The 27570-nt window shown below is 40.2% G+C and overlaps 1 protein-coding gene across 13 annotated transcripts in view; it reads left to right on the plus strand.

Moving 5' to 3' along the window:
* CPQ (carboxypeptidase Q) overlaps positions 1 to 27570 on the plus strand; it is a 440125-nt gene that overhangs the window by 332598 nt on the left and 79957 nt on the right. For all 13 annotated transcript variants that reach the window (XM_057308086.1, XM_057308090.1, XM_057308083.1 and 10 more), the window contains one exon: positions 2765 to 2856. In XM_057308086.1, the coding sequence (XP_057164069.1) occupies positions 2765 to 2856 (92 nt within the window). The remainder of the gene's footprint in view (positions 1 to 2764; positions 2857 to 27570) is intronic.

Here is a 27570-nt window from a genome sequence, read left to right on the forward strand (position 1 = left end):
TGGACGATAATGATTTGCAGGTGGGGCACCAAATCTATAGGGATATTCAGGGCATTTGCTTTTAAAAAACGATTTTTTTTCTAACCTGTGCTAACTGTGCCTTTACCCTTATTGAGAGAATTCCATCATTTTAATAATTTGGTACTGTTTTGCTGGGAAGTGCAGAAATGATGTAAAAAGGAAGTACATTATTTTCCTTTTTATGGGTAAAAAGAGTTCAGAATCTTCATTTGCAGTACTTTATCCTTTCTGATTTCTTCTATGTTGCAAGCAAAATGTCATTTGATTTAAATCGGCATTAGCACGTTTCTTTTAAAGAAACCAAAAATTGTGATTTTTTAGATATACTAAGTAGACGTCTTCCCACAACAACTTTGTGCTTTGAATGTGAGCAGCTAGTTTGACTCTGGAGCAGGCAGTGGGCACGTCAGGATTCCTTGTCAGCAGCACCTAAAAGCCTATGAAAGAACTTTCTATCTGAGTGTTTAGATACCCCTTCTCTCTAGGGGTAAAATTGCTCTGTGGCTGGCTATCCATTATGTAGTTTCATAGTTTATTTATTAAATGTCTATCACATGCCACATTATCACATCTCATTTAATCCTCACAATAATCCCATGAGATAGTTACAGAATAAGTAAATAATATTCTCTCTGCTTTTCAGATAAGGAGGCTGAATTTCAGGTAAATCAGTTTCCCATTTGTCACACAGCTAGTGCCTAATGTTTGCAGGGCTCACCAGCTCTGCATGCCCTTTTTTTTTTTTAAAGACTTTACTTATTTATTTGAGAGAGCAAGTGAGGGAGAGAGAACACACAAGCGGGGGGGGGGGGGATGGGGCAGGGGTAATGGGAGAAGCAGACTCCCTGCTGAGCAGGGAGCCCAACATGGGGCCCGATCCCAGGACCCTGGGGTCATGACCTGAGCTGAAGGCAGACACTTAACGACTGAGCCGCCCAGGAGCCCCTGTCTACCTTTTTCAACTGTAACAGCTTGCCTGGGAGTGAGCTAGCTGGAGTTTTAGGAGATGAGGCTAAGAAAGTGATGGAGGGCTTTGAATTTTATTCTAAGCAATGTACCAAGCTTTGGATTCATTTATTCATTCGGTACCTATTTATTGGGCACCTAATGTGTGCCAAATAGGCTGGGCACTAGGGGCATCACAGGGAACCAAGAAGCATAAACCCCTGCCTTCTGGAAGCTTACATTCTGGCTATGGGAGGTTTTGAACAGACAAATGACATGATCCAGTTTCACTCTTACAAAGGTCCTCTGGCTGCAGGGGTGAGAGACTGCTGCAGAGAGAGCAGTTAGGGGGTGACAGCAGCCCAGGCAGACAGTGGGGTTTCTACCAAAGTGCTAGCAGAGGTGAGAAGCTGGGTTCCAGATGGACTTAGGAGAAAGCATGAATAGGATTTTCTGAACAATTCGATATAGAAATTTCTTGCTTTATGGCTTTAGTGGGAACTCGGGTCAGCCTCCGTCCTATACCTGTGCTCTTTTAATTAAGTTAAAATGCTCACGTGTAAAGTGGCTTCACAGCAATATTCAATTTAGTGGAAAACATAGCCCCTGTTCAGCTTCTTAGCACGAGGCCTACAAAAGGAGAATCCTTGCTGGTGCTGGGAGGAGGCAGGTCCGCGCTCTGTTCCCCAGGAGCATGTCCCCTCCAGACTGCAGTTGACCAGCCTGCTCCCTTGAAGGCCATGTGCCCAGGTGGCAGCCCTCATGTGCTTACACTTGAGATTTGTAGTGGGTCCATCTCAGAGCCACTCAGGGTCCTTCCCTGGGGCTCCCTGTGGTGAGGCAGGAGGATGGATCCTCTTAATAAGATTCAAGCCCAGTTTCTTGTTTTTCTGTCACTGTTATTTCTCTGAAATGACATTATAAGGTCCAAATCACAACAGGTATTAATTCTTGGTCACAAAATGGGACTTTTAGCGTTTTGTGTTCCCATTTTCTTAAGTTTGAGAAACAGACTTCCTTGCAGTTAACCTACTGAACTCAAAATGGTTTTGAGTTCAGTAGGTTAACCTACTCACTCAAAAATGGTTCAAGATGTGCCAGATCTGGGAACAACTTTAATAACTTCCAAGATACAACATTGTATTTCCCAAGTCAATGAAATTGTCATCAAGCTGTTTGTAAAGTAATGAGGTATGTAAAATGTCATCTGCCTTCCATTTGTTTTCATTGACCTTAAGTGAATAAGCTCATATTTCCAAATAGTAGAGGAGAATGACCATGGGTAGCCGTCAACATCACCTCTGCTTCGTAGCCATGACATCACCGAGGATAGCGTGGGCAGCTAGCTATCCTTGTGGATTGAGACTAAGAGGCCATCCCCTACACACCTTATCTGGAAGTTGAGCCAAATGACTGGGTTTCAGTTAATCATTGGAAGACCGCCTGATCTGCCTAGAGTCCTGCTAACTGCATCTTCTATGTGCAATCTAACATTCCACTGACCTTGGCCATCCACGGGGTCCTGCTGGGCACGTCGTCAGTTCAGGGTATGATTAGAGGCTCTCACTTCCTGGCCTGAAGGCAGCATTTGCACAACCCCTTTCTCCATTAACCTGCCCTGGAGATCAGCCCTGAGGGCGCTTCTTGCTGTGTCAGCCACACTCGGAATCGCATCAGCAGGAGATGAATATGTGTGCCTCTGATGTCCTCCTGCCTCCAGAATGCAGATGAGGGGCCTTGCCATTTTTAAAAAATTTAAAATCAACTGAAGGATCACTTACTTTATGATTTTTCCCAGGGCTACGACCAAAGAGGACTCTGCGTTTGGTGCTCTGGACTGCAGAGGAGCAAGGTGGAATCGGTGGCTTCCAGTATTACCAGTCACACAAGGTAAGAAAGTAGCCATGGGTTGCTGGGCATTTGCATATGTAATGTTAGTGTGAATAAACCAAAAGCATCCCTGCTTCCCTCTGTTGTCCTAAAGACTCTCAACACTACTTTTTGGTAGGCTAGCCCCAGCCAACACCCCTTGCAGAAGCGTTCTTCATCCGGTCCCATAGCAGAGAATGCACTGGTGAACCGAGGGTGTGGGGCTGAGGGCTTCTCTATTTCTACATCAGTCTGTGACTTGAGAAAAATCCCAGCTGCCATGCTGCCATTTTCTTAAAGTCTCTATGTTCTGCTATACTCTTGTATGCCAGAGAAATAATAATAGGTAAGCATTCCCTCTTCCCACGGAGCCCTCTCCCATACTTCAATGCCCTAAATCGTCTGGAAGCACTAGTGTTTGAGAACCAAGTCCTGGGTCCTTGAGTCAGCGGGAGCGCTGACAATGGCGGTGGGAATGGCAGCAGCTCAGACCTGGCCGTGTGGAGGACGGCTTGGTTTGACACTGATTTTAATAAGACAAAAGAGAAGCTTGAGGCAAGAAGGTGATAGTGGAAGATCATGATTATAAATACAAGATCCCATTTAAGACTGGGGACAGGGAGATTAATGTCAACAACCACCTCTGAGAGAGGGCAAAGTGCACAAGCACAGAGACACTGGAGCAAGTCAAATGTTAGTTCAGAGGGGAATTCTCAAATCGACGTGTATGCTGCTGAGCAGCGACGGCTGGGCACAGGAGCAGGGTCTGGTCTGCCGCTGCTGGAGTGTTTGTCCTGCATTTCCAGATTAGAAGGAACAGATCGGCAAGCTTCCATTATCAAAATCAGAGAGAGGTTTGTTTTTTTGAATCGTGTTTATATCCTTTTGGATCATTTACAGAGTCGGTCTCTATTACCCTATTTCAGTAAGTTAGAGCTTAAGAGAAAGGAGCTCCGGCGCATGAATTTGACCACTGCGCAAAGGAAAACCGTGCTTTATGCTCAACTCTTTGACCTCTTCAGTTCTTCTGAAGTAATTCTGGGGAATAAGACTATTCCAGATAAGTGTCCTGTGGTTGGTGGGTCGGTACCATGAGCTTCTATATGTTGTGGTGGACTAGCACACCAGATGAGAGCTATTCTAGATGCAGCAACCTTCGCTTAATATTTCTGACCACCTACTATGCTTCATATTAGGTGCTAGGGTTAGCATCATTTAATGATTCACCCTAACCTTATCAAGACTCCAATCTAAAGGACACCAGCCACTGAACTTCAATTATACTATAACGTGCGAAGTGTTCTGATAACGTGTGGACGGCAGAGACAGGAAGCTCGCCTAACGTGGCCTGGGAGAGCGGTCAGGATAGGCTACATGGAAGAAATCACATCGAAGCAGAGACTTGAGGACCGAACAGAAGTAAACTAAGGAAAAGGAGTTCACAGGGCATCGGGCAGTGAGAACGGTTCCTGCAAAGGCCGGAGGTAAAGCGAGCACAGCACCCTGAGGAAACTGAAGGGGTTCAGAGTGGCTGGTGCCCAGAACGCAAGCTGCAGAGCGGTCGGAGGTAAACAAGAGCCTGTACAAGAAGAATATATACACCATGTTTAGAAGTTCGCACTTCAGGGGCGCCTGGGTGGCACAGCGGTTAAGCGTCTGCCTTCGGCTCAGGGCGTGATCCCGGCGTTCTGGGATCGAGCCCCACATCAGGCTCCTCTGTTATGAGCCTGCTTCTTCCTCTCCCACTCCCCCTGCTTGTGTTCCCTCTCTCGCTGGCTGTCTCTATCTCGGTCAAATAAATAAATAAAATCTTAAAAAAAAAAAAAAAGAAGTTCGCACTTCATCTTGAGGCAACAAGAGTAACTGAATTATTTTTAAGGAGGAACTTTTAGATTCTATACATCTTGGACTCTATAAAAAACAGAATACCTGAGAACTGTTTTGAAGCACATTTATTCTCGATAATATACTCTTCTCCAAGAAAAAAGAAATTGGATTTAAACTGCAATGGATCTGGCTTGAACTTTCTTCAACCACTGAAATTCCTTAGATCTGAAGAAAGGTTTATTCCTCTGTAAGGTTTTGGGTTTCACTGTAGCCTACTAAAATACGTGGATGCCATCGGAAATGACTTGATTCTAAGCTTTTAGGAGGTCGGCAGAGAAATACATATATGCATTTTTTTCCAGAAGATGTGCAATCACATTAACAGAACTGGTTTATCTTGACAATATCCATGTTGCCTCTATACAAGAATCTATATGTTGGTGGCTGGTCTGCTTTGCATTTTCAGGAATGGAAAGAAATTCCAGAAAGGGAAGCATGGCTTTTTACTTTTAGATAGCTCTTTATCTCACCTTTAAAAAAATATTCTGCCTGCTTTATATGATACAGTCAAATTCAAAGGATTTATTCTGTATTCTCCTGATTAACATACGAAACAAGGCATTGTCAAGAACATCATCATTCCTGGAGCGTCTGAGTTTAACCTGAAGTAGATATAACAAGAAGAGCCAAGCCAGGGAGGACAGAGAAGATTGTCCTTAAACTTCTCTATAGCATCATTTTTGCACGCCAAAAATAGTCCGACACTGTCCAGTTCACTCCAGCCACAACAAAGAGATCCTCTGATCTAACGAAGGTTGTGCTAGCTGCTGAAGTGAATAAGCCCTACAATTCCAGTGGTTCAACATAATAGGGAGTTATTCCTTGCTCATTTGCCATCCAGTCTCCAGGAGAGCTTGCTCCTCATAGTCATCCGGGGTCCCGGCGGATAGACTCTTCAGCACGCTGGCTCTCAGTGTTGCCTTGACTGTCCATTTCCAGCTGGCGGTCAGGGGAAGAGTGGGAAGGTTTTATGAGACACTTCTGGAAATGGATGTGGAAAGGCAAAGAGAGAGCTTATGTTTGCTTCACTGACGTCTGAAAGGATCTTTATTGTCCACTAACCATGGTTACCTCTAAGAGAAAGCTAGGACTAGGTGGATAGAGTAAGTTATATAACTGTATTGTTTTAATTCTTGTGAAGTAAAAATAATGAAAGAAAACAATTAAGTAAAAGAACAGGGCATCAGGAAACATTTACTTGATGGGAGTTTCTATTTCATATTAAAGAGAATGCTATATCTTCTAAACCACAAATGGCAGACAAGGGAATATATCCTTCCTCGTCCTGCAAGTATACTTACCAAAACACTTCGAAGTGCGAGCATAGAATGGTACCACATCTGAACTTTCCAAGGCTCTGTGTTTTGCCTTCTCCCTTCAGATAAGAAACTAATACACCACGGCTATCAGGAGAACAGGTTCTGGTCTTTGTTCTGCCACTAAGTAAATATGAGACCTCAACAATGAGATCCTTTGGCGTCTCAGACTCTGAGTTTCCTCAACTCAATTTATTAAAGTCTATCTTCCCCTCCCAACCCTCACGATGTAGAGAGAATCTCATATAATAACTATGTTTTACTCTGTTGAGAACAAAGTTGTAATATTATTTACAATTAAAACATACAATTAAGCATGCCATTCTAAGATCTAGTATTATTATCTGTGAGGGAAAAAAAGGCACTATTATCTTCAGCAGTACAACTGTAGATCAGTAAACTATTATTAAAAATTTACTCTACAACAGACACTCCAGCCTGAAAGACGTTCAGTCATCATCTCTGTCACACTTGCCACTCCTTCTCTATTGTTTCTATTAATGACAGCATTGTACTCCCTGCTGCCAGGTATCACAGTGTCACTGACACTTTGCCTTCCTTCCTCTTCCCTGCGACCTACATCTAACAAACGGTAAAGCTCCACTGATTCTACATTCTGTCGCTTTTGATGAATCCTTCATTTCTTTGTCCCCTATCTTTTCTCTAGTTCAGCTTTCCATTATACCTACCATATCATCAATCTTCTGGAAGCCCAGCTCAATTCAAATAAACCCTCTGCCTCCAGACCTTCAGTTGTTCCCCAGTGCTAATAGAATCTAGCCCAAACGGCTTAGTTTCTTGGGCCTTGTAGTTCTCCATGCCATGGTTTCCCACCATTCTCCTCCATCGTCCTCTAGTCTGACCAAAAAGAGCGGTTCTTTACGCATCCCACACTGGACTTTCTTCATATCATTAATCATACCATTCCTCTGCCTTGAATTCTCCTCTTTCCACCTCTTGCATGTTCTGCAAGGATGAACTGAAATGCCCTCTTTCCCATAGAACATTCTCTAACTCTCCAACCCCTATTTCTATCTTTGAAATAAATACAACGCCTTATCTAGACATCTCTAAAAATGTGGAATACTTTCTAATCTATAGAAAAGAAGAATGGAAAGAAGGGAGAAAGGGAGGAAAGAAAGGGAATGAGAGGGGAAAAATGCAAGAAAGGATAAAAGAAGTCAGTTTTTGACCATGAGGATCTTACATTCTGCTTAAATATTAACTTTAAACTAACCCATAAGAAATTTAGTATAGCAAACAATATATAATGGGGTTCTAAATTATTTGCTAAAAGTATCTTACTTTTACAAAGGATTCTGTCACTGACAGGATGCAGAGTGCTATAAAGGCTTAGCATAGCAGATGTAAAGGAGTTAAGAAAAGGGAGAAATGGCTAGGACATGTCAGTCATGAGGAAGGCTCTAGACCTAAACCTTGAGGAATACGTGGGTTTGAGTGAGTAATCAGGAAGGGAGAAAAGGGAAGGCTGCTCTCCTTTATATTGGTGAGGACTGAGACCTGAGGTATGCCTTTGGCTCTGGCGTAGGTGCTATCAAAGAGGAACGGAACTTTTATTTGGGGAGGACCTATTTTGGTGATTGTAAAAATAAAAGATTTGAACTTTTAAAATAATTTCCCTAGCATTTTTATGGTACAGTTATGGTTATTAGTGATCTATATCAGTAAGGGACCAATAATCTGTGGCCCGCAGGCCAAATCCAGCCTGCCACCTGTTCATGTACAGACCTCAGGCTAAGAATGTCCTTTACATCGTTAACTGACTATGCAACAGAGGCTGTATGTGCCTGCAAAGCCTAAAATATTAAACATCTGACCCTCTACCCAAAAAAGTCTCTGACCCTTAATCTACATGATAAAAACCATAAAATATTTTCATGTGGTTATTTCCATATAACAATTTCTTTATGGCTTTTTATGACCTAAATAATAATTTTATTAATTTTGCTTGGAGCTAATATGTAGTCTTCAGGAAGATATTATTGCAATACTGCAAATGTGCACGTGCTATCCTTTGTTCTAGGCATTCTGATTAGGTATTTCTTTAGTAGTCAAGTTGGCTATACTTAGATAGCATCACTTACTGATAAAAACAGGATGCAGAAAATTATTAGTCCTTCTTTTGTTACTCTGAATGCATTCCTTCTTCCTCTCCATGTGATCTTTTCAACAGCGGAAGTTCTATGAAGGCTATTTTGATGGACACGGGTTGCTACACTTTTGTGGGAATAAAATGAAAAGTAATATTAACTATCCTTTTCTTAGTAAATACATCTTCATTTACAATTTCCTTTTATTAATATATTCATAGAAAAATATAACACTAAAGTGATGTAAAATTATAGGATGAAACTTATTGCCAAACTAATTAGCAAAATTTTATTCAGATTAATAGTTATCTTTACTTCATAATTATGCTTCTTAATGAACTTTTAGCCAAATTATTATAATAATTGCTAGCCTTACTAAATTGTTGTGAACTATGTCAGCCTATTTGTGGTTTGTGTATAAATTTTGAAACTCACATGCAACTCTATTATAATAAGTCTGAAACACTCTTTTCAAGAAAACAAACTTGGGCTCAAAAAGGTCTACGAGCATTTTGGAGGCAGTAACTTTGTAAAATAATTCAACCAGGAAATGAATTTCTTACTATATTTTGGAGTCATCTAGAATAGAAATAATCCTGAGGGTTCATCCGGCATGCCCATAACAATTCATAGCAGAAAGTCCTATAAAGGATGTATGCGTATTTTTCTCTTACCAAAAAAAATGCTACTTCACATATTTTGATAAGTTGCAAAATGTTCTCTTCCAGATATAAAGTTCTTTCCACTTTCTTTGTTCACATTGGCACAAGGACTTGAGAATTATTTATGCGTATATTGCTTGTACTTTATATAATTGATTTTTGGAAGTAACACGTTTTTCATGTTAACAGTGTTTTACTGAGATATAATTAGCATTCAGTAACGAAATGCACAGATCTTAAGTATATAGCTCAATATATTTGGCAAATGTGCACCCCTGTGTAACCATCGCCCAGATCAAGAACATTCTGGTTACCTAGGAAACTTCCCTTTCAGATCAACCTCTGACTCCACCAAAGCTAACTATTAATGCTGATTTTTATCACCACGGTTTGGTTATGCCTGTTCTTGAATTTCCTATAAATGAAATCATGCAGTACGTACTCTTGAGTCTGGCTTCTTGCACTAAACGGTATGGTACTATGATTCATCCATGTTGGTACATGTAGTTCGTCCCTTTCTATGACAGAGACTTTTCTTTTGTATCAGCAGACCACAACGTCTTTATCCATTCTCCTGTTGATGGCCATTTGGGTTGTTTCCAGTTTTAGGTATAATAAATAAGGCTCTTGTGAACATTTTGTGCAAATCTTTTGGGGGACACATGCGTTTCTTTTCTTTTCTAGAAGTAGAATTGCTGTGTCATATGATAGGTATATGTCTAACTTTGCTAGATACCCACCAGCAAGCTATGAGAGTCCTAGTTGTTCCCCACCCCCCACCAATACATTATATTGTTAGACTTTTTATTTCTGGCCATGCTTGTGGGAGTAATATTTTTAAGTTTTTCAAGGTACAGTTCTGCAGAGTCCCAAGGAAAGTCCTGCCTCCACTTCTAATGGCCAGAATTCTCTCACTCCCTCCTGCTTTCTTCCTGTATGATTGTCACCTCCATTCTGTGTTCTGCCTTATGATTTAAAGGAGACCCAAGTCCCTTTTATCCTGCATGAGGTTTGTGGGGCTGTTAATGGTTGGAGTGACCTTATTTCATTTCAGAGAAACCCCTTGGAAGAGCAGAACATAGGAATGCCATTCTGTTCATAACTAAAGCTGACTCCCAGGATTACAGATTTCACATGGAGGTAGGGGGCTGTTGGAACTCAATGGAGGCAAAAGGGGGCCTTAGGCAAGAATGATCCCTAAAAAGTTGAGGGAGGGAGATTTCTCTTATGCCCAGAACATAGGTTATTCTAGAAAAGGGGAAGAAAGATGGCATAGAATGCCTTTGTGTTATTCTTTATTGATGAAATTATTTGTTAAAAATATGAACTTCTTGGGGCGCCTGGGTGGCACAGCGGTTGAGCGTCTGCCTTCGGCTCAGGGCGTGATCCCGGCATTATGGGATCGAGCCCCACATCGGGCTCCTCCGCTATGAGCCTGCTTCTTCCTCTCCCACTCCCCCTGCTTGTGTTCCCTCTCTCGCTGGCTGTCTCTATCTCTGTCGAATAAATAAATAAAATATTAAAAAAAAATATGAACTTCTTTATTAGTTGAATTCAGCTTGCATTCACTAAGAAGGGAATGTCACCACCTATAGAAGGATATTATTGTGCTCTAGTAATTTTTAAGATTCTTTTGGAAGAATGGGGTGCCTGGGTGGCTCAGTCGTTAAGCGTCTGCCTTAGGCTCAGGGCGTGATCCTGGTGTTGTGGGATCGAGCCCCACATCAGGCTCCTCCGCTATGAGCCTGCTTCTTCCTCTCCCACTCCCCCTGCTTGTGTTCCCTCTCTCACTGGTTGTCTCTATCTCTGTCAAATAAATAAATTTAAAAAAAAGATTCTTTTGGAAGAGTAGAATTTAACTTTGGAATTAGAAAATATTATATATGATTTTATTTAATTTTCAAATCAGTGAATAAAATGAATGTTGTCCAGATGCCATTCGCCTAATCTGCTTTTCATGGGAACCATGTTATTCTCTTCTCTGCTCTTGGAAGGAGAGCCTAATGTCATTGCTCATGTCCCAAAATGTACAAAGGAGGAAAAAACATCCTAGAACAGTCTCGACTAGATTGCTGACATTTTTTAATCTTTCCCATTTTAAGCAAAAATATCTGTCATAATTATAATGAGTAAGGTAATCTAGACTTGAAAAAGCCTCATTACACAAGGTAATCAAATAAAATAGATTGATATGTTCTATTCTGGCATAAAAAATATTTTAACCTTTTCCTGATTTATTACACAAACTACTGGCAATTGAATTACAGGGATTATGAACACTGCTGTGTTCTGGTAATCATTAATTAGGGCAATATTTTAAATAGGCTTTATTAAGTGAGGGAATAGATATATGATCATTCTAAGTGCATCCGTTTACCCTAACTCTCAGCAACTCTAAAGCAGAAAAAGTTGAAATGAATGTGTATAACGTTTTGTCGGAATTTCTTGTGTGGTCATGCTGAGGAACAAGATGTCCTCTTACATAAAAATAAGAAAGTCCTAGCTTATTTTAGTAGTGGAGTTCTTGCCAACTTCCCAACCCTCATCAGGTTCATGTTTCATTCTAAAATAAAGGGAGATGGTAGAAATGCTTGTGGGACTTCTTTATGTTATCTGCGCAAATGTACTTAGATATTTTTATGTCGCCGGCCCTATTGCCTCTCTATAAAGTGATAGCTGGGGTGCCATGGCCAGAGTGGGGACAGTTTTGTGCTCATCTGCAGCTCCGGTTATAAAAATAATAGACCTGATATACCCATTTAGCGTAATTGTGTCTGCGCCGTGTCTCCAGCGTGGGCTTTCTTCCATCATTAATGTCCCGTGCAGTATAGACGTGCTAATCACAGGTTATTGTCTGAATCGTTACTGCTGGGTTTTTATGTATCCCGTGTTTTTCTTTCAGCGCCTAGATATTTGCATTAGTTGGTCAAGCACATCACAAAATTGGTTTAAATTTCATTTATCCCAGTATATTGTTGGCGTGGAGAGCCTTGTGGTTCCAACATTCACATAATTTCTACAGCACACCTGGGAGTTCTTTGGAGTCTTATTAGAATTTATAAATTATTATTTTTTTTTTAGTAAAGGGAAAGGGCTGTCTTTTGTATTTGCTTGCATTCTCCTAGGTGGAATTCCATTGTGACTGGGGAGCTTTAGAGTCCTCTGTATGTACGGTAGTTATGTAGAGATACATGTCAGCCTGGGCAGAAGTATCAAAATATTCCCTTTGATATTAGGGAATCACATCATGTCACCTTGTGAATGTGAGTAGGCTTTGACTCCCCTTCTTCCTATATCTCTTTAGGAAGGCTCTTTCTTAGCTGGTTTTTATTATTTTTTCCATATAGGAGAAGAGGAATAGTTTAAAGTAAAAAGACTGACTGTGACAACTAGAATGGAATCTTTCCATATTCATTGGATGGCAGGACTTTGCCTACAGTCATGAGGCGATATTTATCCCATAACGCCTTATGGCTTCAGATCACAGTGAAGTTTGGCTTGAGTGTTGGTTGGATCTCTATACATGTAAATAATGGTATTCTTATCCTGACTTCTCTGCTACCACCGGTAACCCAAATAACGCAACTGCACTTTTAAGGTTCGTTCTGGGAGCATTGTACCCAAACACCGAGGTTTGTTGTGACTTATCGTGGCTGACATCTTATCTCACTTATTCTTCATTCCTGAAAGCATGAAGAAGGACTTCAGTTTGCATCCGGCCTCTTTTTCCAGCTTACTAGAGGTTGCCAACTAGGCACAAATAGTTTCTGCCTCAATGCCTTCCTATTGCCAACCGGGTCGTGATCTGACCCAGAAGGACCCATAGCATATTTGGTGCATGAGCTTTCTAAGGAAATCAGCTTGGCACACCGGGACACACAAATCTGAACTGAAGTGTCATGCCTTAGGCTCACAAGTGACCTATATGGGTCAGAGCCTTTGGAACTAAATTGTCCCATCACATGTGCTTGGGACTTACTAAGTTACGGAGTCAGCAGACCACTTTTGAATCACCAGTGCTATTTTAATTTGCCCGGGACTGTCTTCTTCCCATTCATCTTCTAAACCAAGATTGGCAAGCTTTTCCTTAAAGGTCCAAATAGTAAATATTTTAGGTTTTCAAGCCATATGGCCCCTCTACTTAACTATGATCTTGTAGTGCAAAGCTATCATAGACAATACTAGACAAATGAGCGTAGCTATGTTTCAATGAAACCCGAAATTGAAAAAAAAACAACAACAGTAAGCAGCAGGTCAGATTTGGCATGCTGGTTACATTTGCTGACTCCTGTTTTAAACCCTTATGGGGAACAAGTTTAGGAAACTTCCTTCTGAAGCCTTTTTCACCAATCGCACAGTCTTACCTTTTGGTGAAAGAGGTCTGTAGCACATAGTGGAATTCTAACATTGAGGGTGTCTTGTAGCTAACATTTAGATGTGTCTTAGTGGGCTTTAATAGGACTGTTTGTAAGCTTAGCCTCAAGAGGTGACAGTTGTTTCCCCTTAGGTATTTTGCCAGCAGAACACACCGTCAGCAGGTCAGTCTATTGCCTTAGTGATAGCCAGCCAAGGAGCCACACAACAGGATAGTAACCTCGTTGGAGGAAGGGGTTAGCGTACTTGCCCAATATTTCTTAAAGCAACAACAGAAACCCTTAATTAAGATAACTAAATGCAATAATATTCAAAAATATATTTTGAAGGACATATTTTTTTAAAAGTCTGTACATGTAGAAGGGTCTTTTCAAGAAACAAACACTCCAATACATCTTAGCAACTCTCTTCCTAATCCCTAACAATTGTCGTTCACGATTTATACCCACATCCTAGTTTTATCCATAGATTTGCCTATAGTATTTCATTTTTAAGCCTGAATTATTGTCTGGGAGAGAGGCTTTTCCCAGGAGACCCCCAGCACATCATATCTTTTGATAATCAGTAGCCCCTCTGGACATTTGTGCCCTACTTCTGGCTGCTGTGGTTTTTGTGTCCTTCTGCTAGAGTCATAAATACATAACTGTCAAAGAATAGTCTGAAAAAGACGGCTTGAGGAATGAATGGGCAAAATAAAACTGGCAGGGCTGCCAGCAAGCTCAATGCTGGGAAGCAACTACTGGGTGGTGAGTTCACTCTGTTCTCTGAGAAATAGTGTCCAGAAGCCACAATCGGTGGGACAAAAACTATGTTACTTTCAGGGCTGACGATCAAGCAGGGAACTGAGAAGCGCAATCACGGGACACCATTGTGACTACAGCTGGAGGACTTTCCATAGTCCTCTGACTTGCTCCGTGGAACGCAGTCCAATGGGCCATCCTATAAGTATTAACCCAAGTCCTGTGGCGTCTTAAATGTGCCACTTGTCCGCTGATAGAGTTGATCTTGGAATAATGGTTTTTCCTAACCCAAAGATTAGGGCTTTTATTCCTTATTTTCTTTCAGAAGACCTCACTCTTGCATACTCTTATCAAGTGCTTGTCCTGCATTTGCGATTATTCATTCTAGAAGCTGAGGTTACCCCTAGCAACCAGCAGTTTGTCTAAACTGCTTTGGTTTCAGAGTTCTCTTAAAGGAGAGTTCTTAGAATCAATTTCTAAAGGGCTTTTATGCCCCACATGGCAAAACATATATAAACGACAATTCGAATTTTAAAAGCTTAACAAGGCCTTTCAACAAAGGTTTAAAATGGTTTCATAGCATGAGCTATTTTGAGATTAGACGAAACTCCCATTACTAGTTAAAACAGGAGTATAATTGGCTTTTATAGATTTCTGTAGTTTCATTTAATAAAACTCATCCAGTGAGATGCACCGCCCCATGAAATCACAGGCAATGCTATAGTAAATACTTGTAGATGTATTTCGGGGAACTCTCCCGGCATTAACCGAGAGGTGGGAGAATGTGTGGCATGCATCCTTTCCCCATCACTGGCATAACTGGATGGTTTTTTTCCTCTCCCAAGCTCTGGAAAATACTTTATTATACCCCGCAGAGCCAAATGGGAAGCAATCAAGCTGTTTTGTCATTTGAATTAGGAAAGGTCAAAGGGAAGAGACTGTAATAGTAAATGGAGGGAAAAGTTCTTTGTGAAATTGCCCTTTTTTTTTCCATGTAAGGGAAAGTAATTTGTTCCTTTTAATAGAGCTGATAATCCAGTACTAGAGACCTTTTTGGATAGACTTACAGAAAGAAAAGAAAGCATTAAGAATTTTTGAAGATCCTGTTTCCCAAACAAATCTGTAACAACCTCATACTATTTACAAGATGTCATTGTGATCTCTTGCATCAGCGTGATCGTTTATAAATAAGAGTACTCCTTCGCAGACTTGGATAGTAGTAATGACTCTGGTAGTTGCCAGGCAAGGTACTGTTTTCCTTTTTTATGCATGAAAATGAAGAGGCCCCAGGAGGTAAAGAACATCTCTAATGTTACACAGCACAGCCACGAGGTACAGAATCTGAACTTGAACCTAGCTTTTCTATCTCAAGACCAGCCATAATGACTCTGTGACCATGTACTTCTCTGCCGCCCATCTTAAATGTAGGATTTACATATATATGAGTACGTATATACATATATATCTCTCTCCACTTGTCATAGTCTGAAGTACATACACACCAATAAAATCAGGCGTGGTGGCTATGGTGAACACATGAATGGAAGAATGGAGAAGCCACTTCAGAATGCTTAGTTTAAAACATATACAGCAGATGGGGCGCCTGGGTGGGTCAGTCATCAAGCGGCTGCCTTTGGCTCAGGGCGTGATCCCCGGGTCCTGGGATCGAGCCCCGCATCGGGCTCCCTGCTCCACTGGGAGCCTGCTTCTTCCTCTCCCACTCCCCCTGCTTGTGTTCCCTCTCTCGCTGGCTGTCTTTCTCTCTGTCAAATAAATAAATAAAATCTTTAAAAAAAAAACATACATAGCAGAGAACCACATTCTATAACATTTTGAAGTATAAGGCTAGATGATATTGTATAATCATGCAGATATCAGCTATCACCAGTAATTCTCAATGTTTTGTATTGGTGCTTGCTCTGGAGAGTATAAAAATAAATATATGTATTTGTTCCTGAAGTTAACTGTCTAAAGGTTGCTACAGTGATTAAAAAAAAAACTTTTTAATCTTTGCTATAATATTCTCTTAGCTTGGGGGCATTTTCTAAGTAAAGTTTTAGCTGGACAGTAGATAAAATCAAAAAACATCCAAAGAGAACTTTTAGTGATATCAAACGCCTTCTCACACAAATAAATGTTAAGATCATTCCACTATTTAAAAGATTGTCTTCAGATCAGAGGCACCCTGGGATATCACCTCAGGACATCTCCCAATGCTTCTAATCTTAAAAGAAAAGAAAAGTAAGAGCAAAATTCTAATCCTCAAGAGATGGAAATAGTGTATGTATTTATCCGTTTGTATATTCCCTACATGTGTAGAGCTTAGACCCACCTAGGAAAACATATATGGAGCCTCCACACAGCAAGTTCAGCTTTCTACTTCCAGGTAACTGGGCCTGATAAACCAAGCACAGAGATACTCTCGGATGGATCCCTGCTTGTGCTGTTTTTAAAGATTTCAAAGGACAGAGATTTTACTTGGGTCAATATTCTTTAACATTATCAGACAATAAGGATATTCCAGGCCATGTCCACTTAGCAGTGTCTAAATTTAAGGATGCAACATAGGATACTGGAGGAGCCTTATAAAAGAAAGTAGCTGTGAGGTCTCCAAAGGGTGGTGTCCCTTAATCCTATCTGCCTTAAGGGTTTCAGTGTGAGCGCACTGAGGAGAGATCAGTGGGTTGGGGCAGGAGATGAATTGTGAACTGCCAAAGGGGCATTATCTGCAAAACACAACTCAAAGAACAAATGATTCAACACTTTTCTGGTTTTTTGTTTGTTTTGCTTTTAAGAAAGTAGACTCTAGTTCAATCTTTCCTTGGTTGGGAGATAAAATAATCTACAACCCTTAGCATGTTCTTTTCTTCGAAATTGAGAGCTCAGTTTGTCAGTACTTTAATTGGCAAACTGTTTACTGAGTGTGTTGGAAAATTGTACCTGCCAAAATAGATTGGTGTTTGCTCTTCTTCAATGAAAGGTGGCTGTGATCAAGAGGTGCTCCTTGTGGGTAGCTCAGCCTGCTGAAGTCCAATACAGCAGAAATGGAAAGGAAATAGAAATGAAAGACATATTCAAGGGTGTAACGAAGAGTTGGAGCCTAAGGCACTAAGCCTGTTGGCTTCCACAAGAGCTTGGCAGAAAGGCTGTGACCACCCATGTGATTTTTATCTTTTCGTCTTTCAGGCAATTATCTTTATAAGGCATAGTGTAGTGATGGCTTCCGTTGTAAGCCTCTATTTAAACAACTTTTTCTGAATCACCAAGTGAAGAATCGAGCAAATAAAGATGGAAAAAGTATTAACTGTACATAACGCTTCTACCTTCAATTCCCAGAAACTGTAGTTAATGCCTAATTATACTGACACTCCTATTGTACAAAAATATTGAGAATGCAGATATAATTTCCCAGCTAATTATTTCATTATATAGAAGTGACATGTGTGAAGTAATAAATTAACATTGTCTTCATACGAGCCAGCAATTGTGGACTTTCATATTGAAATTTTCAAGTGGAATGAAGTGCACTCCTCTTGTGACTACTCTGATTAAGTGAAAAATGCTTTCTACTTTTATGAGTATAATACCACCTTCTTTGAGCAGATATTGAGCACTGACGTAGGGTAGTGAGATGTATGTGAGTCAATTATTGCTGACAGGGAAACCTGGGGTATGTCAAGGGGACGGCTACCAGGGGCTACAACAGTCTAGAGCATACCTCTTTTCTTAAACATGCCTCAAGCAGGAGATGCATGAATCGTGGTGAAAGAATCTTCCTTTTACTTTTAAAAAAACACAACCATTTACACCTTTTCAGCTAGAACAACAGAATGCCAAGTATTATATTTTCAAATTTAAACTAGAAAATAATGGCGGAGCCTGAGGGAGGGGAGAAGTAACTGAAGAGTGACTGTGAGATTGGTTGCAAGAAATTCAATCTTTACTTCTTTGATCTAAGGATTATCAATTGTAAGGAGTGCAATTGGGATTTATAAAGCTTTAAAGGAAAAATAAAACTATATTAAATGTACAGTTTTCTTAAACTGATGGTAGCAATAACTCACACTTTTGCAGTTACAATCAGAGTCTGTCCAAATCTAAGATTGCACTGCAGTAAATACCTTTTGGTCATCAGCGGCGAGGTGTCAGCATCAGGGTGAGAGGCCACTTTGTGTAACTTGTGCTCCTTGTTTTGACAAGGGGCTCAAGATGAGCCTTTAGGGTTGACCATCTGATTATGAGGCATATCGAATACAAATATGAATACGAATATGGCTTTTCTCTGTATTTCCAATCTGGCTACTTTTTTTTTCATTTTATTTTTAATTTAATATTTTTAAAAGCCATAAAGCTTCTCCTGAAAGTCTAAGGAAGCCTTTAATTTTTTTCTTATTGGTTTTCTTTATTTAAGTTCAAGTTAGTTAACATATAGTGCATTATTTGTTTCAGGGTTAGAATTTAGTGATTCATCAGTCTTGTATAACACCCAGTGCTCATTACATCAAGTGCCCTCCTTAATGCCCATCACCCACTTACTCCATCCTCCCATCCACCTCCCCTCCAGCAACCCTTAGTTTGTTCTCTATAGTTAACAGTCTCTTATGGTTTGCCTCCCTCTCTATTTTTATCTTATTTTATTTTTCCTTCCCTTCCCCTATGTTCATTTGTTTTGTTTCTTAAATTCCACATGTGAGTGAAATCATAGGTTTTTGTCTTTCTTTGAATGACTAATTTCACTCAGCATAATACCCTCTAATTCCATCCACGTCTTGCAAATGGCAAGATTTCACTCTTTTTGATGACTTAGTAGTATTCCTGTGTGTGTGTGTGTGTGTGTGTGTGTGTGTGTGTGTGTGTGTGTGTAACACATCTTCTTTATCCATTCATCTGTCAATGGACATCTCGGCTCTTTCCATAGTTTGGATATCGTGGATATTGCTGCTATAAACATTGGGGTGCAGGTGCCCCTTCAAATCACTATGTTTGTATCCTTGGATAAATACCTCGTAATGCAATTGCTGGGTCATAGGGTAGTTCTATTATTAACTTTTTGAGGAAACTCCATACTGTTTTCCAGAGTGGCTGCACCAGTTTGCATTCCTACCAACAGTGTAAGAGGGTTCCCCTTTCTCCACATCCAAGCCAACATCTGTTGTTTCCTGAGTGGTTAATTTTAGCCATTCTGACTGGTGTGGGGTGGGATCCCATTGTGGGTTTGATTTGTATTTTCCTGATGATGAGTGATGTTGAGCATTTTGTCATGTATCTGTTGGCCATTTGTATGTCTTCTTTGGAGAAATGTCTGTTCAACGTTTGGCCCATTTCCTGACTGGATTTTTTGTTTTTTGGTATTGAGTTTGAGAAATTCTTTATAGATTTTGGATACTAGCCCTTTATCTGATATATCATTTGCAAATATCTTCTCCCAGTCCATAGGTTGCCTTTTAGTTCTGTTGACTGTTTCCTTTGCTGTGTAAAAGCTTTTTATCTTGATGAAGTCCCAATAGTTCACTTTTGCTTTTGTTTCCCTTTCCTTTGGAGATGTGTCTAGCAAGAAGTTGCTGCAGCTGAGGCCAAAGAGGTTGCTGCCTGTGTTCTCCTCTAGGATTTTGATGGATTCCTGTCTCACATTTAGGTTTTTCATCCATTTTGAATTTATTTTTATGTATGGTGTGAGAAAGTGGTCCAGTTTCATTCTTCTTCGTGTGGCTGTCCAATTTTCCCAGCACCATTTGTTGAAGAGACTTTTTTTCCCATTGGATATTCTTCCCTGCTTTGTTGAAAATTAGTTGATCATAGAGTTGAGGCTCCATTTCTGGGTTCTCTATGCTGTTCCATTGATGTATGTGTCTGTTTTTGTGCCAGTACCATACTGTTTCAATGATTACAGATTTGTAATAGAGCTTGAAGTCCAGAATTGTTATGCCACCAGCTTTGGCTTTCTTTTTCAACATTACTGTGGCTATTTGGGGTCTTTTCTGGTCCATACAAATTTTAGGATTGTTTGTTCCAGCTCTATGAAAAATGGATGTATTTTGATAGGGATTGCACCGAATGTGTAGATTGCTCTGGGTAGCATAGACATTTTAGCAATATTTGTTCTTCTAATCCATGAGCATGGAATGTTTTTCCATTTCTTCTTGTCTTCCTCAATTTCATTCATAAGTGTTCTATAGCTTTCAGAGTACAAATCCTTTACCTTTTTGGCTAGGTTTATTCCTAGGTATCTTATGGGTTTTGCAATTATAAATGGGATCGATTCCTTGATTTCTTTTTCTGCTGTTTCATTGTTAGTGTATAGAAACGCAACAGACTTCTGTGCATTGATTTTATATCCTGCAACTTTGCTGAATTCCTGTATCATTTCTAGCAATTTTTTGGTACTAAGGAAGCTTTAACAAATTGTTCAGGACCTACTTGGGGCCTCCAGATACATGTTTGGTTATACCAGGCTTTGCTAACCCTGCACATTCTAGGATCTAATCTGAAGATTTGGTGATTTCGACTGCCTTCGTTTTGTCTCATGTGAAAATCAATCTTTGGCATACATCAAAACTTTATGAAGAATTTTAATCAATAATCAGGGACCCAAATTTAAAATTTAGTGATCTGTGTTGATACTAATGCAAATAACTTAGCTAAGGTGTAAAATGAATTACCAGAGGCCCTTTCTGTGTGATGAAATTTGCACGTGGGCAAGCAATGACAACAAATACATGGCACAGTTAGTTTCTTTGCCTGGTATTTGGGAAGTATCTTATGGAATGTATCAACAGCAAGATGCCTTCTAATTTCCAAAATGTTAAAATAGGAGAAAAATGTGATTCTTATAAGCAAGGAAATCGGGATTTTTCTGTTGAATTTTATAGTAGCAAAATAGGACACACAAAAACATCAGAAAAGTAGCATTTATTTTTTTTTTTTTTTTTTTTTTTAAAGATTTTATTTATTTATTTGACAGAGAGAGACAGCCAGCGAGAGAGGGAACACAGCAGGGGGAGTGGGAGAGGAAGAAGCAGGCTCATAGCAGAGGAGCCTGATGTGGGACTCGATCCCGGCACGCCAGGATCACGCCCTGAGCCGAAGGCAGACGCTTTAACGACTGCGCTACCCAGGCGCCCCAGAAAAGTAGCATTTAAATAGCATATTGGTTTCTGATTTACTTGTCATAGTCCAGTGTCCACACATTGCCCTCCCATAATTATTGATCTTTCATCTCAAAGGCATCCTGATTTGGGTGGTAATTTATATGGCTATTCTAATTATTGTTCACTCTTTTGGTGACAATAACAATAAAAAGTCTCAATAGAATTGAATAGTTTGATATATAGTATGCCCTAGAATACATGTAGTAAATTCATATAATCTTCAGAAAAGCCCTATTAGATAGGTCTTTCCTTTGTTGAAGAGGATATGAAACTCATTGAGATTAAACGGCCACCAAGAGCAAATGACAATTATGTGACAGAACGAGGACTCCAATCCAGATGTCTAGGGCAGACAAATTCTAGTGAGCTTAATAATAAAATAATAATAATAACAACAACAACAGGAATCATCATCCTCACCATCATCATTACCTTAATAATAAAACTACCACTTATCCAACAGAGGTTTGTGACAATTGTTTGTTCTATGGAGCACTTTGGCAGTCTGCCACTGCCATGGACTTCTTCTCAAATATTTTTTAATACATAGTATTACAAGGATATCAATTTTATTAAAATCGTTATCAAAAATTTTAAAGTAAATATAATATAGTCATGTTTTTAAAAAATGTATAAAATAAGATCTTGCAGTATTATCTAATTATTACTGTAATTTCAAAATAGTGATGAATATAAAGATTATTTTGAGATTTCTACATCAAGTCTAACATGGTATAAAAATATCTGTGATTTCTATTGGTGACAAAGTGAGTTTCTACTAACTACTTGGTTTGTTACTTACATTCATAATTCAGTTCGAGGTTAATGAAAATGAAGATGCATTTTTTTCCCATTTAAGTCACACACCACCTCCAAATTTATGAATCCCCAAAGGATACCAGATTAAGAACGCCTACCTTAGAATGAACCTGCAAAATAACTATTATTGTCCCCACTTTACAAATGAGTACTCTGAAGCCCAGAGTAATTATATAACTTGCCTAAGATCTTTCACTTAATGGAAATAAGTCAAGCAGAGAAAGACAATTATCATATGGTTTCACTCATTTATGGAACATAAGAAATAGGAAGATCAGTAGGAGAAGGAAGGGAAGAATGAAGGGGACGTAAACAGAAGGAGGAATGAACCATGAGAGACTATGGACTCTGGGAAACAAACCGAGGGCTTCAGAGGGGAGGGGGGTGGGAGGATGGGCTAGCCCAGTGATGGGTATTAAGGAGGGCACATATTGCATGGTGTACTGAGTGCTATATGCAAATAATGAATCATGGAACATTGCATCAAAAACTGGGGATGTACTGTATGGTGACTAATATAACAAAATAAAAACTATTTAAAAAAAGATCTTTCATTTAATGACCAAGAAATGTGTCAAATAACATTTTAGTGTCTGTACATCACCTCCTCTAGCTCCCCAGTGGCAATCACTGTTGAAGCGGGAATTGTAGTATCCATCCCACTTTGAGACTGAACTCCCACAGGATTGTTACCCTAATCACCTGTGTCTCCTTCAAACACCAGTGATACCCTGATGAAGATTGCAGATATCCAAAGAGAAATTTGGGGTGAGGGCTATGCACCTGACTGCTTTCATTTGACTTACCTTGAGCATTTCTTATGTTCAGTCTCCCCTCAGTGGTCCTTGGGTGGCTTCCCAGAATAATTATTTCCAACGTATTTGGTGCTATTTTCTACCATAGGTATTTTCCTCTTCTATCTTCAGGTGATTACTGAGGCTGCTTATTACTATTCTCAGATGAGGAAAATTGTTTTTCTATACCTCCCTTAGCGCAGTACGGGTACCTACTTGGATATTTTTCTGTAATCGCTATAATTCCTTAGCCTCCTTTTATCTAAACTATACCTATTAAATTATCTTAACTCTTCTCAAAGCTAAATTGCCTCATCTGTTTATTATTTTTCCTTCATTTTGTCTGAATACTTTAAAACTTACAAAGTATGCAAAGCAATTGTTAAAGCTCTAAGTAGTCCCAGGATGCATTTATTAGTTTCTATAATTGAGTCTTACTGATTACCCTGTGTGTTATTATCCTTATGTTGTACTAAAGCTACCAAACCTTAAGGTTTCTTTTAAAAATTACTTAATATCTGGAAAATTCTATTTAAACACCCACTTGGCAATTCAGTTGTTATTGCTCATCCTTTTCTCCTCCTATGAATGATGGCCATTTTATTTTAGCAAGTCTCAAATGTTGAGGGTTCTCATCTTTGATGGTAAAATAATGATGACATAGGGTCTGCTAAGAATGTATTCAGCCCCTATGTCCCCTTGAGAAGGAGTCAGCTTTTGCTGCACAACTTCCAGAGTAAGAATATCTTATTATTCCATGACTGAAGGAAATGGAGAAGTTTCACTTGTATTTAGCTAATGCCATTTTGTATTACTGTCACTCGATACAGTCTTCCTAGAAGTATTTTTTTAGCGTTTATAATGAATGTTGTAAAGCACTTGTATATTTTTTAAGAGCTTTATAAAATATTCACTAAAGATTCAGCTTACAACTTTAGTTGTTGAACCTGTGCTTTCTTGTGAAGATGAAAAACTGCTCTTGCCTTATCACCAGCACTAGCAGCCACGGCCTCATCACCACCATCTTTACCGTGACTATGGTCATCCAGAGTAGCTTCCAGTTATGTGCTTGCAGTGTGTACAGTTACATATATACACATGTATGTGTTTAAACACATAAATACAGATATTTATTCATTCACTCAGCACATGTTGACTGGGAGCCTTCTGAATTCCAGGCACTGCTTTAAACTCTGCCCTCCTCTTGCATCAGGAGTGAAACAAACTGGATAAAGAAGTATAGTGGTATGTTAGATGAAGGGGACAGCTGGGGAGAAAAATAAGATAAGGAACAGAGATAGGAAGTGTGGGGTGGGAGTGGTTTGAGTTTGAGTTGCAGGAGAGCGGGGAAAACTCCATCAAGGTGATCGTGTTTGAGTAAAGATCTGAGGAAGACAAGGAAGTGAGCTATGTGGATATCTGAAAGAGAGCATTCTAGGTAAGGTGAGTTATTGTTGCAAAGGTGCCGTTGGGGGCATGCGTGTGGCGTACAAGGAACAGCAAGGAGCCCATGTGCTTGAAGAAATGCAGTGAAGGAAAAGTAGAAGGATATGAGGTCATCAGTATGAAGGAGTCCAGATCATGTCAGGCCTCAAGAGTGATTTTTCTCTGAGTGAGAGATAACAGTAGCTTGGACCAGATGTATTTTAAGGAAAGAGCCAACAGGATCTGATGATGGATTGTATTTAGAGTGTGAGAGAAAGAGGAGTCAAGTGTGACCCCCCCCCCCAGTTTGAGGCCTGAACTACTTAAATGGAAGGAGTTGGATAGAGTGATGGCTAGGTAGAGATCAGGAGCTCAGTTTGGGAAATGTTAAGTCTGAGATATTGGCCAGTCACAAGGAACGGTCAAGTACACAAATTAGTAAAAGAGTCTGAAGTTCAGGGGAGAGGTCTAAAGGTAGGCTTGGTCATAGAATTTTCTCCACATAAATGCTCAGGGAATATAGTGCCCTTAGAGGCATCTTGGAGATGCTCTGGTCCCCAGGGTCAGCATTCTCCACAGGCCTCCTCCCTCCCTCCTCATGAACCTCATGAGAGTCACTGTCTCTGAGCTGTTCTCTTCCTACTGCTGATGTCTCTGCTTCTCCTCTCCTTCCGTGCTGGCCACTGTAGCCTCCAGCCCCTACAAGCCATTGGGTATACCACCATGCCATTCAACAAATCAGTTGATTCTGTTGGATAGGGATGTTTTTGTGGCTAATTTGTTCAACCTTCTTTGGGTTCAATTCAGTATTCTTAGACAACTTAAGACTTCTTCAATCATAAAACCAAATAAGTAGTATCTCTTTTCCTCAGATTCTTCCTGGCCAAGATTATTTCTTCCATTCTTTTGGTGAAGAATTCTGGGAATTCAACTGAGCAAGTACCTGGGTATTTCAGCAAATAACAAGGTGCTTCTTGAGAATAGTTTTGGCTTTGGCTCATAGTTATAATCCTTAACCCACTTTAGCAGAGATGGGATGATTTAACACATGGGCAATATTACAAATCAGACTCTTTAATTTTTTAAAAAATAAAATTCCAACTTTCCCACTTATCCAGATTATATATAAACACACGAGCCTTCTTTGGAGCAGTAATATAGGATAGTCATTCATTCAACAAGTATTTGTTGAGCACCTGTTACGTATTCTTGGTGCTGTTTCAGGCACCCTGTCATTAGGGAGCCTCCAGGCTTCCAAATATCACAGAGAACACACTTGTACTAAAAAAGTGTTTATTGTTTATCTGAACTTCAGATTGATCTGGTCACCGAGGCTATAGCATCCTCAGAGAGCAGCCTGAGTGGGCTGGATGGCTGCACTTGTATGTATGGGAGCTGAGGCTGGCTCTCAGCTAGGCAGCTTTCTCTATATGCTACCTCAGTCTCAAGGAGACTTGCCCAGCCTTCTTTATATAGTCAGTCTCAGGGCAGCAAAAGGTCAAGGTGGCAACTGGGAGGCTTCTTATGGCCCATGCTCTGAAGTCACAAGGGCTCACTTTTGCCAGAGTCTATTGGCCAAAGAGAGGCTCAGTGCCAGTTCAGATTCAGAGGGTGAGGGAAAAGATTGTGCTTCTTGATGAAAGGAGTGTCAAATCCACACTGAAAAGGGGCATATATACAGTAATGGGAAGGATTTATAGCCATTAGATAGTCTGCCACAAGTAGTAAATGCAAAAGAAAAATCCCCACCATCAGGAACCAAATGTTACTCCAGGAAGGGACAGACAATAAAGATAAATGCTTATCGTTGATATAAAAGAGAAGAATAAAGCAGAGTAAGGGGTTAGGACGTGTTGTCAGGGATGTTGTGGAGGTCTTCCTTTGTCTAAGATGGTCAGGATGACTTCCTAAGGAGAGGAAGGACATTGCAGCAGAGCCCTGAAAGGAGTGAGAGGAAGGCGGGTAACAGTCGGAGGACGTAGCAAGTACAAAAAGCTTCAGGCGCCCAGCATCACTGAGGAATGGAGGGTGGCTGGAGCAGTGAAAGTGAAGTGGAAATTAATAGGAGGTAATGTCAGAGAAGTTATGGAAGGTCAGGCTCTATCTCCATCCGGGGCCTTACTGGCAAATATGAAGATTTTGCCCTTTAGCCTGAGTGAAATGGAAGCCACAGGGAGGGCTTGAGAAGAGGAGTAGTATCATCAGACTTACATTTTTTTAAATTCAAGTATAATTAAAATACAGTGTTAATTTCAGGTGTACAATGTAATGATTCAACAATTCTATACAATACTCCATACTCATAATAAGAAGTGTACTCTTAATCCCCATCACCTATTTCACCCATCCCCCCAGCCATCTCCCCTCTGGCAGCCACCAGCTTGTTCTCTATAGTTAAGAGCCTGTTTTTTTCCTGTTTGTCTCTTTTTTTGTTTGTTTGTTTAAGTTCCACACATGAGTGAGATCGTATGGTATTTGTCTTTCTCCGGCTGACTTATTTCACTTAGCATTATACCCTCTAGATCCATCCATGGCTTCTGTGTAGAGAATACACTGAAGGATGTCAAGGGTTGAACCAGGGAGACAGGAAGCTATTGCAATACTCCAGGCAAAGAATGACAGTGGCTCATACCAGCTGAGAACAGTGGAGCTGGCGAGAAGCTATTAGACAGTACTTCTATTTTGAAAGTAGAGCCAACAGAATTTGCTGATCGATTGCGTTTGGGATGTAAAAGCAAGAGAGGGGTCAAGAATTTGGGGTTGTCAAAATTTTTAGACTCAGCAACTAGAAGGATGAATTTGCTGTTTACTGAGTTGGACCCTCCTCATAAAAGGCAGGCAAAAAGATCAAAGGCAAACGAAGATAATGTGATCACAGAAGCAGGAAGGGAAAAGGCAATGTGATGAGGAGCCATGAGCCAAAGAATGAGGGAAGCTTCTAGAAGCTGGAAAAGGCAAGGAAACAGATTCTCCCTTAGAGCCTGCAGAAGGAACCAGCCCTGCCAACACATTGATTTTAACCCTACAAGACTCATTTCAGATTTATGACCTCCAGAACTGTAAGAGAATAAGTGTATGTTGTATTAAGCCCCTGAATTTGTGGTAATTTGTTACAGCAGCAATAGGAAACTAAGACATGATTAGACATTTAAGTGGAGATGCTAAGTAGCTGTTGGATGTGAGTCTGGAGTTCAGGAGAGAGGCGTGGAAATATGGACTGGAACTCATCACTATGTAGATTTATTTAAAACCATGAGGTGATGAGAGCACCAGCAGAGTGAGTGTATGTAGAGAAAAGAAGAAACCTTCAGACTACTTTTTTTTTTTTTTTTACCACCCCAACGTCTAGAGATCAGGGAGATGGGAAAACCAGCCAAAGAAAATGAGAAGGGGTATCCAGTGAGGCATGAGCAGAGCCAAGCATTTGAGGTTCCAAAAGCCAAGGGAAGAAAGCATTTA

Source organism: Ursus arctos, unplaced genomic scaffold (genome assembly GCF_023065955.2).
Source record: "Ursus arctos isolate Adak ecotype North America unplaced genomic scaffold, UrsArc2.0 scaffold_6, whole genome shotgun sequence".
In the NCBI taxonomy this organism is placed as follows: Eukaryota; Metazoa; Chordata; class Mammalia; order Carnivora; family Ursidae; genus Ursus; species Ursus arctos.